The sequence below is a fragment of the Peromyscus eremicus genome, chromosome 6, assembly GCF_949786415.1.
Source record: "Peromyscus eremicus chromosome 6, PerEre_H2_v1, whole genome shotgun sequence".
NCBI lineage: Eukaryota > Metazoa > Chordata > Mammalia > Rodentia > Cricetidae > Peromyscus > Peromyscus eremicus.
The window spans coordinates 129,048,648-129,063,644 of NC_081421.1; the positions used below are offsets into that span (position 1 = coordinate 129,048,648).

General features: G+C 38.0%; 1 protein-coding gene across 2 annotated transcripts in view; it reads right to left on the bottom strand.

Annotated features, from left to right (window-relative positions):
- Lrrc7 (leucine rich repeat containing 7) overlaps positions 1-14,997 on the bottom strand; it is a 364,429-nt gene that overhangs the window by 76,684 nt on the left and 272,748 nt on the right. For both annotated transcript variants that reach the window (XM_059266515.1, XM_059266514.1), the window contains exons 13-16: positions 11,413-11,482; positions 9,744-9,843; positions 6,630-6,754; positions 4,459-4,707 (exon numbers count right to left, since the gene is read on the bottom strand). In XM_059266515.1, the coding sequence (XP_059122498.1) occupies positions 4,459-4,707; positions 6,630-6,754; positions 9,744-9,843; positions 11,413-11,482 (544 nt within the window). The remainder of the gene's footprint in view (positions 1-4,458; positions 4,708-6,629; positions 6,755-9,743; positions 9,844-11,412; positions 11,483-14,997) is intronic.

Below are 14,997 nucleotides of genomic sequence, written 5' to 3' on the forward strand. Positions count from 1 at the left end.
GCTACTCCATGGTACAAGCTTCATAAAAAACAAATGCAGTACAGTGAGTGTTGAGCTGCCCAGGGAACTGCTGTTGATGTGAGGAGTGGGGCTTGACTTCTATTCAACCTTGTGGGGCTGGTCTGACTCCATCACACATTTTCTACATCATCAGCATTTTTTTTAGATTATATTCTATCTTTAGATGAGTAAAATAGCAGTAAATAAGACTCTTAAGTGACTGCTAATGTTAGAAAATGGAATAATATATTACCAGCTTCATTACATCTTAGAAGTTTCCTATCTTTGGTATTTAATAATTTTAAAATTTAATAATTTTTATAGTGAGAATGTCTTTGGAGTTCAGTGCAGGTATTGGGAGGGAGGAGACCTCAGAAGATTTACAAGTAGAGTTAAGCATTGGAAAAGCCAAGCACGTATAAGCCCAGATTTATAACTAGCACACAGCATCAAAAAGTAGGGTGGCTTATATTTTTTAATACTTCAGAAAAAAAATCTTTGGGGTGGCTTTCACACTTGTTTTTTATACTAATAAGGTCATATGCTTCTTGAGTTATAGCTTATATTAAGATAAATAAAAAGTCACTATTTTCTATTATGTTTTAGGTAAATGTACATGATTTGGCTAATATTTTCCAGATATTTTTTCCAGCTTTAAACTCATTTGCAGGTGTTAATCTAACTTTCAAGAACACATTGGAAGGACTCTTCTTAGTACTGAATTCATTTATGTAGAATATTCTACCATGAGAGTATTCATTATTAGGTATTTAAAAAGACTCAATACAAGCTATTCATGCTGACTGAAGGAACTTACAAAAAGAGATAGATGTGCCCAGTTTGACTTGTGCCAACAACCATGTCATTTTGAATCTGAGTAGAATCAACTTTTTAAAATGGAATGGCTTAAGTGGTTGTAGTATGTATTGTGGAAAGCATGTGTGTGAGGGTGGAGGAGCAGAAGAGGTGGGAGAGAATGAAGGAGGAAGAGGGTGGGAGCAGAGGAAGGCAGCCAGAAGGGAGTCCCCATCTGGCCAATGGCATGCTGGAGAGGTTGGAGAGTATGAAGGACTCAAACACTTTTGCTAATCTGCTGGTTTAGCAAATTCACCAATGGTGTTACTCTTAGGATTCCCTGTGGCTTGTTATCCTAAGGAAGTAACAGGATTGGATGTTACTTTGTATTTTCTAATGTTCTTTTGACATTAAAAACATAAAATTATTTTTCAATAGATAGTTAGAATGCAGAGAAAAACCAGCTTTTGTTTAACTAGGGTAACTGTAATTTATTTTTTTATGTCCTCAAATAAATGAGAATAGAACAAATAAATAACTAGGGTTAAGGAAGGCTGTAAGAACCCAAGGTAAAATTAGGTTTCACAGGAAAAAGTGCATTTAATACTGATATGTTCCAGGAGGTTAGTTTATAGTGCATTCTTCAGTAAACACTGAACAATAGAGTACACTGGGATGTAGGTACTCATGGATCTGCTCTTTAACTCCATGTAAGATACATTAGCTCTGAATTATATCTATTTTTAAGCTACAGTGTTGAACTTGTTTAAATATATTTAATATCAGGGGGCTAAAAGTTAAAAACTACAAATCTACATTTCATAAACTGTGAATTGTAGAATGGACTATTCATCTTGCCAATTGAAACTATTGTTTTTCTTTTAACAGCCAGTGGTAGATTGTAAAACAGAATCTGAAGTAAGGCACTAAAGGAAAATTCTTTTCAACTCGGTTGTCCTCAGCAGTGACATGCTCTTATGATCTCAGGTAGGACATGTACTTTGCTTTTCCCTAAGCTCCATGCGTCTTCACCCTACATGGTTTACATTGTCACAGGTGTGGTGTGGATGCTTTCTGGTCATTTTAAAAGCAACTTGATATGGTGTTTTGCTCACATCATCAGAGTATGTTTGGTTATTCTGCTGCTGTGGAAATATTTAAATGAGAAGATCTGTCATAAAGCTTAAACTATTTGACTGTCACTTTCAAGGTTATGGGATGGTGACTGTTTAATTATTTATTTATATGGGCCATATTATATTTTTTCCCTTAAAGTGGCTCTTCCCCAAATTTGGGAATCTTTAGGAATCACTAAACTTGAATTTGTTTCATCTAGAAAATAAACACTTTGCCTCCATTCACTATTCTACTCACAGAACTTTGGACTTGGGATCATGAAGCACAAATTCAAGTTACAGGTCTACCTCTAAGTAGACACTGACACCTAATCTGTTGCTTCTGTTTATGAACAATGGAAATCTAATGACTTTTTCATGTACTTGCTTTTATTTAGAACTTCAGTTTGTAACTCAGGTTGGCCTGGTGCTCTCAATCCTCCTGCTTCAGCCTTCTTACTGGGATCAAAGTGAATGCTACCACACCCAGCTCAACATTGTTTCTAATATCAGACTTTGCTTGTTTATGTGAAAGCTCTGGATTCCTTTGGTAATTTAGACTCTGCCCCACATGTCTAACTACATGCTGAGTCTTTCTTTCAGGTTGTATATAGCAGCAGTTATTCAGTGTTCACCAAATTTCAGGCATTCCATTGAATGCTTTATAGGTATGTTTAATTTATTATTGATTAGCCATATAATATTGCAATAATATTTATAACTATTCCTGTAGGTTTGAATATAAATTACCATATATATGGAATAATAAATATTATATGTTTTAGAATGTCATTAATTTGTAATTATATGTTTAAATTTCATAAAGCAGCTGTTGACACTTTACAGAAGGTGTATTGGGGTGGGACTGCTTAACTTTTCTCTGCAGCCACGTTAAAGCTTAAGTCTTCTGATTCTAAGGTTTACATAACACCACTGTTGCTTAGTTAGGAGATATTCTCTGGTATACTATGACATAGAATTGTGTAACCTTGTGGAAAAGGTGCTGTAAAACTAAAATGTGAAACTTTACAGTTAAATAATAAGTTAATTGCAATTTAAAAATAAAGCTAAGTAACTCTAATTTATAATTTCTTTCAAAGTGAAGCTGTGTTTTATAACCCAATTCCATTTTAAGCTCTGTGCAGACATACTGATGCCCTTCCTTCTCAGTTCCTGCCTTCAGTATTTCAGAAGTGGGCCAACATGGTCATAAAGAGTTATATTACTAGTTCAGTGACATTTATATCTAAAAGCAGTTTCCTTATTTGTAAACACCTATGCTAGAAACATTCCCCATCCTAATATTACATAAAACGTAAGTGAATTTTTGACACATAGAGGTGGGCAAATCTACAAAATTCATTCTAATAATAGTGTTAAATTTGTCACTCACTATAAAGTATTTGCTCACGTTATACTTACATTGTATTAGAATACAAGACTTTTACTAAAATATTTTTTTTTAATTCTGGAAAGTAAAATGCATCACAAGACTCTTAATAGCTAAATAAAACACAATAAATGCAAACAGCAGCTTCAAGGCATTAGAGACCCCGAAAGTCCAGTAAAGAAAGAATTGCTTATAATAGTGTGGGCATTCAGAAATGGTGTCTTGGATTCAGACAGAACTGTTTCTCATATATTATATTATATGCATATATAATATAATATACTTTACATAATCATTAAATTTGAATTTGATTGTAAATTCCAGTAAGAGAAACAATAGAGTTTTGCAGTGATTATTAAATATCATATTATTCTAGAAATTAATGGGGATATTTTACGAAAAAAAGGAAACAGGGCAGTTTTAGTCAGGAAGGTGCATTCTCAGCTTGTCTTATATTGTGGAAAGAATATAAGACATAGAATGAGAATCTAGTCCATTACATGTGGGTGATAACGTTTATAAAAACACAGTGTTCATTTATATTTTTTCTCCTATCATTTATCTTCTTAGACACCCAGCTCTGAGAAAGAGTATTCCTCTCTGTCATGACTCCCAAACCCATCTTCTCTTACAGGAATTTATATAATTTAAATCTTCAAATTAAGGGATGTTGCTGCTTTTGAACAGAAGTCTGTTTGCTCAGAGTCCATTCCCAGCAAATCTCAATTTCAACTTCTGGTGTTTTCAAGTTAGGTTTGTCTAGTCTCCCTCAAGCTGACCCTGAGAAGCGTGCTTATTCACAGGACAATTCCAATCACTTCCAAAGTCTGGTCAGCATTCTGCACAACGGGCAGTATCCCCCACACGTTAAAGAAAGAACCAAAGAAGAGTAAACAAAAGCAAAGCCCCAGCTTAAAAGCCATGCCAGACACCCCACAAAAAGGCACCTTTAATTGATGTCCCCACACTCTGACTCAGCCCCCCCCCCCTTTGCCAGTGTCAATAATCATAAAGATAAATTGGATTCAGACACTGGCAAACTGAAGGCTGCTGTGCGATCAACAGTTCTCACCCCTAATCATGCAGCACATACCCCATAAAGCACTCCTCCAAGGGAGCCTCTACTGGGCTTCTCTTGCCCCAAACACCTAGGCCTACCTGTCTGCCACTTAGAGAGGGAAGAGTGGTGGACTGTGCTGCCACTGGCAATGGAGCACACATGCTCCGCTCCTGCTGGAGGCCACTTATACAACCCCATGCCAGCTGGGGGTCACTCTGGGGGACGGGCATATCTTGGATCTGCTGATCACACCTGGCCCATGGTGTGCAGCAATCGCCAGACAGCCTGGCAGGTTGGAGAGTAATCCCACGCTGGCCCCTGTCCCAGGGGGCTTGGCAGGAGAGAGCCTGTGGGAGAAGGAATCTCCATTTTCTGGGAGAAACAGGAGCACTGCAGCAACACGTTCACTTGATCATTTTCTACCCTTGGGCAGTTTTTTTTTTTTTTTTTTTCATTCTGGGCAATGCATTTAAAACAATGAATTTTAACTCCATGTAATAAAACAGCATAACATGAAGCTATGGGTGGCAACCTCCTCACACAATTCAGCATTCACACTCACTGTACACACTCCAAGCAGGACTTTATATTCTTGTCCCATTGAAAGCTGATGGCATAGGCCCATGGTTCCTTTTTAAATTTCAGGTCAATTAAAATTAAAATGGCTCTAATTTTAATGTACATGTAATGAACCAGAAGAGCATGAGCTGGTAAGATCCCAGGGTGTTCCATTCATCATCTTCCCATGATGATGTGCTTACGAGTGTTTCTTCTCTAATTTGTCTGATAGCCAATGGCATTGAAACAGTCAAATTAGTCAAAGCCAAGTATTTTGAAATAAAGTGAATGTAAATAAATGCAGAGAAAAATCAAACCACTCTAAAGCATATGGAACCCATTATGAGCATAGACATACTAATCACAGAGCACACAAACAGGGTTTCTAAATTATTGTTTCCATTTCTATATTTCATGATTTTATCAACACATCTATGGAACATATTAAATGTATTTTCTTTTGATCCTTGATTATGTATTTTTAAGAGGAAGCATGTAGTTATTTTGACAATTCAATGAAATATAAAAATGAATCAAGAGTCCAACACAGAATGCATCGCCCATTGGATCTTGATTTAACACAAAATCCTTGAAGAGGGAAATTGAATTGTTTTAAAGGTTTGTATCAAATTTAGCATAATTATTTTCTAAGAATTCATAAATTTTAAAACATGTCTCTTTGGTTGTAAGACAGCAATAATCAACCATCCATAAATGTTTCTTCAACCAAAAAATTTTAAAGGAAGTATGTCATTTTGGATTTATAATTCCATTTTGAGTTTTCTGTAATGACACAGTCATCATGAATAATGGTTTAAGAAGTAACATTTAGAAAATGTGGTAAGGTGGGGACAGAGAACACATCACATAATCTTGATTTATTAATAAGATGCATATATAGTTACTTAGATCATTAGTCACTACAAGTGAAAGCTGTTAGTATTCACAATGTTTTTGAAAAATTGCACAAATAATACATAAATTAATGAGAGATTCAAGGTGCCATCATGACATATCATGAAAAATAAAGTGTTAATGAAATCTCAGCCAATTCTGATATTTAAAAATTTAAATAATGAAACAATATAGGTTTAAATGTTTAACCTTGTTTCTTCATTCAGGTTAGTCACAATAAAAGATTTCTTAAAAATACAGTTAAAATAAAGAAGTTGTTTTGCCTAAAGATCTTCACTTGTGGTTGGACACTCACCTCCTTTTAAAACTCAAACTTAAAGAAACAAAGTTCTTTTCAAATGCCCCAGCCATGTGGAAGACTTCAGGGATGCAATGCCACTGGAGCATGCCAATCAGCTTGTCTTCTACAAATGTGTATTTTGGCTGGTACTGTCTGCATGGGGCCTGGCCCAGTAACCAAAAGGATTATTGCAGAGTGTTACAGAAGAAAGAAGACTTAGGTGAGGTTCATCACCTAGACTTTCTCCCCACTTCAGCTTGAATCTCTCGCATGTTGTTATACTGGGGGTTGTGGAAGGGAGTGCAAATCAGACTTGCTCAGTCAGAACTGGGACATTTGTCTCATTCTGAATCACACCAATGCTGCCCGAACACTGGCCCTCTAGATTGGGGCATCTTCATGAGAATAGAAAATGACTGTGACCTTCCAGAGAGGTCACTTAATGAATCCCTTCTCTGTCTGAATAATAACAATGGACAGACAGAACAAAAAGAGAAACAAAGGCCAAAAGTTCACCTTAACTTTCCCAGCACTTTCGTCATCTTCTTTTTTATCCTCAAATTCAAAGGCAACAGTCATGCGCTGTTGTCTCTGTTCTTCCCACAGGGTGGGGTTGAAGCTGTCGCTGTCTGACTGGAAATCTATGGAGTCCAAAGTATTAATGCTTTTCTTTTCTTTTATATACATGAAGTATTTAATAAAGTTTAATATATTATGCGAAAAGAGAGAGCAAGCACCACCAATGAATACAGTAAATACATTTAAAAGGGCCGGGAAAAGATATTGAGGAAAAGGAAGGAGAGGGCAGGAAGGACAGGAAGTGGAAAGCAGAACATTCCTTAGTGTTTCTTATGGCTTGTGCATTTTACTGTTAGTCATGAGGGTCAGGAAGTTTCCTAGTCTAGGAATGGGCTCCCCTGGGCTAACAGTAACAGCTGGAGACTTGGATGGAGCATTCCAGTCTCTAAGCCTCACAGCAGTGGAGGAGACACATTGGTGTCATCTTTGTTATGAAGAAGTGGGCAGAGCTGTCATATCTGCCCCAGGTCTCTCAGGTCCTATGTCCTACCCCATGTTGGGGTGACTACAGAGCCTGCATCACATTGAAACCAAGCAGGATATTACACAGCAATGATTTTTCAGCAAATCGCCCAGTAATCTGATGTTCTTATTGGTTCTTTGTGTGCAAGTGGGAGGTGTACGTGACTGGAGTAACCTCATTTTTAAGACAGAGAACACATAGAGAATTCAGTTTTAACACCATGGCTTCAATTCATTTAAATGTGCCTCAAATAAACAGGGAATATGATTTATAAATCTCTAATTTACATCAAAATGTATCTAATGGTAAAGTTTGCTTTGTAAAGTAATAGTGAAAGCTGCATGAAAACTCAATAGTAAGAGCTCAGTTGAGGGTAGGTCCTTTTCCAAAGAGTTTTCCTCTGTCACATATTTCTCTGTCTTACTGGATTCTTAAAATTCATTTATTATCTTTTTTTCAACAAACAGAAGTTGGCTGACTGGGTTGAAGTTCAGGAATTATTTTTCAATTTTTACAGCAAATTTTCTATCCTCAATAGAAAACCAAACAGAAAATTCAAAAAAGCAAAGGCAAACACTTTCACATCTCAGGTCACATGACTGCTGACCTCACACTGGGAATTGACCAGGGGTTTATGGGGTGATATTTTGTTTGTGTTCCCCAATAAAGTTTATCTGAGGATCAGAGGAAAAAGCCAGCCACTATAGTAAACATAGAGGTCAGGCAGTGGTAGCACACGCCCTTTAATCCTAGTATTCAGGAGGCAGAGATCCGTCTGGATCTCTGTGAGTTCAAGGCCACACTGGGAACAAAGCCAGGCATGGTGGTACACACCTTTATTCCCAGAACTAGTTAACCATAGAGGTCTGGAGGTCTGTACAGACAGACAGGTAGTGATAGAGCTGGGCAGAAAGAGGGAGTGATGTAGCTGAGTGGAGAGAGGAAGTGAGAGGGCAGGGACAGAAAGGCACAGAGGTGTGAGTATACAGGAGGTAGGTCTCTCTCTCTTGGACCGAGGATTTCCTAGGGTAAGAACTTGTGGCTGTGGCTTGTTCTGTTCCTCTGATCTCTCGGCTTTCACCCCAATATCTGGCTCCAGGTTTTTTATTAATAAGACCATTTAGCAATTCGTCTTATAGGTTTAGGTGACACACTAGAGTTCAGGGATGGCTTGTGGATCTGGGTTTCTTTTCATCTTTTCTTTATGTTATTTTGAAACCCAGAGATGTTGTGAAGAAGAGAAAATAAATTCAGGTTAATAGAACAGTCCTTACTTGGTTCTTTATGATACAAAAATGTGGTGGCCTTTCTTGCATAAACCCAAAAGATCAATTTATTCATATGTGAGAATTATATTTCAAAACAATCCTCCCCTTTTCTATTTATGCAAGTCAAAATTTGAATAAAAGTATCCTTATGTATTCCCCAGTGACTCATTTACATCTGCAAGTCAAAGACTAACGCCATCTATTATTATTTTTGAAAATGAGGAACACATAGCAAATGGTTCATTTCTCAAGCCGGTCTCAGACAGGGTGGGTTTATCTGTGACTGCATTAGAGTGGGTTTGTTGTTATAAGAGCCACCATGATTCTGTATGTCAGCCAGTGCTGTTTTAAACAGGAAAAAGCAACCCTTTTCGATGTAATAGTGATCAATAGCGATCAATCAAAGGCTAGAAGCTTTATTGTAACAGGTTTAGGTTTTTAAAAAGTGTTTTTTTAATCATAGCTGCTGACATTGCTTAGGGAATCTCAATGGAAAGATGAAAACATCATTATTGTAGGTCAAGTCCTATGACTAACCCACATGTGGTGGTCCAAGATTACTGTCCTGATCTTTAAAATATGCTGTGTAATAAGAGCCCAAGAGAAGACCCTCTCTGGCCAGTCCTTCTTGGGCTCTGAATCCTCTTTTTTTTGCTGCCAGTTGCTTGGTACAGCATTTGATGACCAGGTCCCATACCCTGGAGTCTAACCCTTACAGAAGAAGTCACTCTAGAGTGTTTACATTATTCTCATGTAAGCTATAAGGAGGAAGACTTTTCTCTTTGGGGTGGTGGTGGTGGTGGGTGTGTGAATGTTTACACCTGTATGTTCATGTGTGTTTGGTTACATGTGTGTGCACATGCAAGTGAAGGCCAGAGATCAACGTTAGGTGTCTTCTTCATTTGATCTCTACCTTAATTTTTGAGAAAGGATCTTTCACTTGGAACTAAGGCTTACCAATTAGGCTATGCTGGCTGAACAGCAAGCACAAGGCATGCCCCTGTCTCTGCTCCTCAGCACTGGGATTACAGGTTATGTGTCCCCATACTGGGATTTTTACATTGATGTTGGGGACTGAACTCAGGTTATCATGTTTGCATGGCAAGCACTTTGCAAAATGAGCTATCTCCTGGAGGAGCCTTGCTTTTGGAATCTTACTTAAAATATTATAGCACTGAGACTCAAACTCCCACATGATATGCTATGGAGTTTTCTTTTACCGCCTGTGAATCATGTTTTCTGGACAGAGATTAGAATTAAAAAATTATTTTTATCTACAGCACCATTAAAGATTAAAGAATGCATTTGCTGACAACCTACCTTCATCACCACGGGGTTGCTGGGGAAACATGTAGTTGGTCAGTACCCTTTGCTTGGTTTCTGGGTGGGCTTCTGTTTGTAGAGGGATAAGGGCCTTGGACTGGAAGCAACAGGCACCAGTTAGATAAACAAATTAGTCAAGATTTTACATAAGGAAATAGCTAGTAGTCTGACCTCTGAGAGATGAATGAATAAGATGACATGCCATGAATATTGCTGAGAGTCTTTCCAGATTTCAAGTTTTTTGTAATGTTTGGTCTTCTTTAGTATACTCTTAAAAAACTTACCAAAACCTATTTCACTGTGCACTTCAGTTCTAATCTTGAGGAGGCAAGAGTGTGTTCAACTTCAAGAGTGAGTGAGTGGTGTAGTCCTGGACATGCATTTCTTTTCACAAGTTGTGGTCTAGACAGACATGTGGTGCCTGCACTGCTCACACTGAGCAAAGCACAGCCCACATATGAATAAAATCTGTGTACATATCTGATATTTTTGCTGTATTTTATTGTCCATCATCAATTTAATATCAGAAATACTATTTTTGAAGGCTTTTAGAACTCAAGTATTATATTCATAAGAATAGTGTAAATATCATTTATTAATAGGGAAGAAGCAAGGGTTTCATGAAGCTGTCTAGAAACATTGCCACAATTCAAGTTAAATGGTGCAGTAACTTTTCTGGATATTCTTCCACCAGGATAATAGTTGTGATGTTAAGAAATTTTTACAATGTAAGGCTGCCACCCCAGCAGCAGAATTTACAGACTCTGGAAATGACTGTCTGTAAGGATACGTCAGCGCTATGAAGGTGTCCATAGGAGCTTGAATGGCAATCTAACTTTTTACCAGCAGATGGAAGCAAGGGCCACAATTACCTGAAGAAACACTAACACTCTTATGCTTGCACCTTAAATTTGTAGGAGTCATTTTTAATTTGTGATAAAAGTACCCAAATAACTAGAAATAGAAACTTGATGCCCAGGGAATATTGATATATTGAACTGAAGGTGCATTGTTTTTATATGGCCATTCATATTTTGGGGTAGGGGTTTCAAAGATTTAGGAACACAAGAAAAATGATTAGTAGTAAATTCTGCTGAAATGACCCACATAAGCTTTTGAGGCAAAGCATATGTATCTGTTTCCTGTTATTTTCCAGTTAATAAAATTATTCATTAACATGCAACCCCTGATTCCATTATAATTTACTGAAGGTAGCTATATCAGCAAAGATATTGAATAAAGTTTTAGAATTAAGTTGATCATAATTAAAAACAGTGAGGAAAAAGGGAGATAGCGGCTTGTAATTCCCCGTTGTGGGGATTGTGGTAATGGCTTTTCAGTTTTTACCTTCAGAGCTATAATTAAAGTGTGTCCTCTAAGGATGTGTATACTGCCAGGAGCTGAAAAGCCATACAAATCATCATTTATGTGTTGGATCTCTGACAATGAAGTAGGTATGGAACAGGTATTTGACGAGCCTAGAGACCATGGCACTGTTTCACCTACACAGTGTGTGATACAACCTTTGTGCAAAAACCCTCATCCAAGCATAAGAGTCTATATTTTATAATATTTGTCAAGTGTATCTACTGGGACTCAGTAACCTAAAGTTTCAATTACACTTCATCTTAAGAACATGATAACTCAGAGCATAAAAGTTTTTTACCTGATTGTCAGAAAGCCACAATGCTGCAAGCTCTTTGAGTTTGGTGAATGAGAATGGTAAATTCTTCAACCTGCAGAGACAAGAGATGTCTCATAGCATGGCTACAGATAGCAAAGCTCACTCCAAGACATTTACACACACTGCTGTGTTGATTCATTGCTCTCGTCAATCCTTTCTCTTGAATGCCTAGACAATCTTAAAAGAATGAAAATCTCCCCTTCTTATTTGTGAGTGTGTGTGTGTGTGTGTGTGTGTGTGTGTGTGTGTGTGCAGTGTTGCTGTGCATGTGAGCATGTGGAAGTCAGAGGACAATTCTGGGAGTTTTTTCTCTCCTTCCACCATGTAGGTCCTGGGGATCAAACAGGTCATCAGGATTGGAGGCAAGTGCCTTTATCTTTTGAGCCCTTTCCCAGGCCCAAAACAACAAAAGGCTACCCACTACAATCTTTCTAATCTTTTGAATGCTTCCTGTAGTATTTAAATAAAATAAAAATCCTGCTAGTACCCATGGTCAGGATCTACAGTGTGCACCCCAGTACTAGACAGATGGCAGTTAAGAGATCTTGTTGCTCTTCCTAGGACATGAGTTCAGTTCACAGCCCTCACACCAGGCAGCTCACAACTGCTTTTAACTCCAACTTCAGCAGATCTTCACACATTACACACACACACACACACACACACACACACACACACACACACACACATACACACACACACTATTAAAACCCCAGTATGTACCCCAAGGCTTCTCCCACTGGTACACACACACATACATAAATAAATAAAAATAAAAATAAAATCTTAAAACCCCTAAATCTGTTCTCACATCACAGCATTGATCCCCTTTTTCTTATAGCTGGAGTGCACAATGATGCTCTACCAACCCAGGAGAAATTTCAGCTTGGCCCCTTCTGGAATATTCTCCCTGCTATGCTTCACTTTATTAAATCCCACAGTTCTTCAGTGCTTAAATCCCATTTTCTCATATAAAAGGTTTTCCTGGGTCCCACCTAAGTTCCTTCACCCAGTCTAGTCTCAGAGTGCCTTGAATTTGCCTGCACAGAATATTTCACAGCTTTTATATGGGACTATTTTTGTGGTTATTTGTTTATTATTTGATATCCTCATAAAACTGTAGTTTCCAAAAGGGCAAGGGCCATGATGTCTTACATATAAATCACTTCATAGTTTCCAAAGTGATGCTAATCTCCAGAAATTGTGTTTTCTTCTTTCATCCCTTGCACATTGCACAGTAGGCATTACAAGAAGGAATCTTTAAAAATAGTGTTTTGGAGACATGTGAAGTTTGGGCTCAGCTGTAGCATTCAGTAAAAATATGGCTTCTGCCTTTGGAAATCCAAACTGACCGAATGCCTGCCTCAGAGTGCTCTTGATGTTTTTGAGCCAGTGTGTGATCTGCACATTCTAGTCACCCTGGTTACCATCACCCTCTGAGCTTCACAATGACAACCTCAGCAGGCTTATCTCTGAACATACATTCTACACATAACTTGTAATGAAAATTTCTGTAAGTCTTTTATATATTGGAATCCTATTAGCTACCTGACAAATGCACTTTTAGAAAGGAAGTACAAAATGTTATAATGATTAATAAGGACTTAATTTATGTCCAAAATTAATCAGGCACTTTCAAATAATTTAGTAAATATGAAAAGAGGTTGACTACCAGTGTAAATGTTAAGGGTGTATTTAGAGTTAGTTAGGAGACTACCTAAATCTTATGAACTAATTAATATTTGTAAAACATAAATAAGAACACAAACAAAGCAGGTATTGACTTATATCACGATTCTTTCTTGGCATACCCATACAAGTTGTTTAAATTCACTTATGACAGAAAGTATAAAGTAAGATTTATGGGGTCGGTTAGCATTTTTGATATTATACACAGTTAAATAAAAAGCTACCACTGAGTGCTATGTCAGTGAAACTCCTCTAAAATTCATGTCATGTTCATCCATGTCCCTGAGGAGTCATCTTGATGCAGTCCTAATGTGCTGTACATAAAGAAGAATGTGATAGAGAGCAGGGGCCTTGTTGCTTTGTACTCCTCCAGTGATCTCTGATGGATGAGCAGGGCCTTGGCTAAGGCATAACCTTGTAGCTGACAGAGCAAAACAGTCACTGTTCCTAGCTACAGTGCCAGACTCTACCAGTTGATTATTTTAAACACAAAATTGCAATGGTTCACTACTTATGATAGCACTTCTCACTTACCGTCCTGTAAGCAGTTTGTTCTCTGTGGCAATGTTAGCTTTGGCCAGAGATTTCACTATGTATTGTCTACCTCCCCCAGCTTGATTCACTGATGGACTAATTAGCTGACAATATTCATTTGGCTATGTTGTAGTTACTATACTACAGGATATGTATGATTCTTTTTCTCTGATGAGGTGTGGGAGCCCGTTCTCGGGTTCCTTGTGGCTTTACCCAGGAGGTCCACATAGAGGATGATTAGACCACGGGCCTGAGTGCAGGTGTCTGAGATGGTCTGCACTTGGCTGTGCTGGAGAAGGAGGTCTTTTGCTCCACCCCTTGGCGTCTCTATAAAAACCCTGGGGCAGAGGCAGTCGGGGCCCGTTGGAATAGGTTCCAGGCCCTCTCGAGGCTATCCTTTGTTTTCTATCTGTTTATCTCCACAATAAATCCTTCTATCTAATATTTCCTGCTGCTCGCACTCAAGAAAACTCTGGGGAACTGTGGGGGTGGTTGGGTAAACGCCCCACAGAATGGCGCCGTGAACAGGGACTAAAGAAAAAAGAAAAAAAGGGGACTAAAGAAAAAAAGGGGGACTAAAAAAAGGGGGGACTAAAGACAAAGTAATAGGGACTATTGAATAAGGAAAATAATAGTTTTATTACAGAGTTTTTGGCGAAAGTGCTGAGTTCAGCCCTGCCAGTGGATAAGACATGCCGGTGTTATGGAAAATATATATTTTTTATATATATTGAGAGGCAGGGGTTTTATCCTTGAGAGAAAAGGAAAGCGGACTGGAAGGATGTCCGATGCTGTGAAAATTTTCTATCTTCTATCCCTTTCTCAATTTCTTTTTTTTTTTTTTTTGTTTTGTTTTGTTTTTAATTTTTCCGGAGCTGAGGACCGAACCCAGGGCCTTGTGCTTGCTAGGCAAGCGCTCTACCACTGAGCTAAATCCCCAACCCCCTTTCTCAATTTCTATCTGTGAAAAATAAGTATAAGGTATAGCGTAGTAATATAGTGTAGGAAAAACTTAGAAATATAAGATCGTGTAGAAAAAAAGGCAACTAGACAAAAACTCTACAATTTTCTAATTTTGGGGGCTATGAATACAAACTGGGAATAATCTTTCTTTGGGCTTTTTGGGTAGTAAAAAAGCTCTTGTTTGAGCTTATGGGGAAGAATAAGTTTCCTATGGAAGCTTTTGACCTGGGGACAGCTGAAATGCTAAGTCCAAGCGGCAGGAGAAAGTGTTTTCTCCCTCAGGCAAAAATGGGGGTGTAAAAAGTCAAAATTTAAAGTTGGGAAGTTTTGGGAAAAGTTGGTCTTTCTCCTGGGGGGGAAAAAACTTTCTCTTAAACTTAA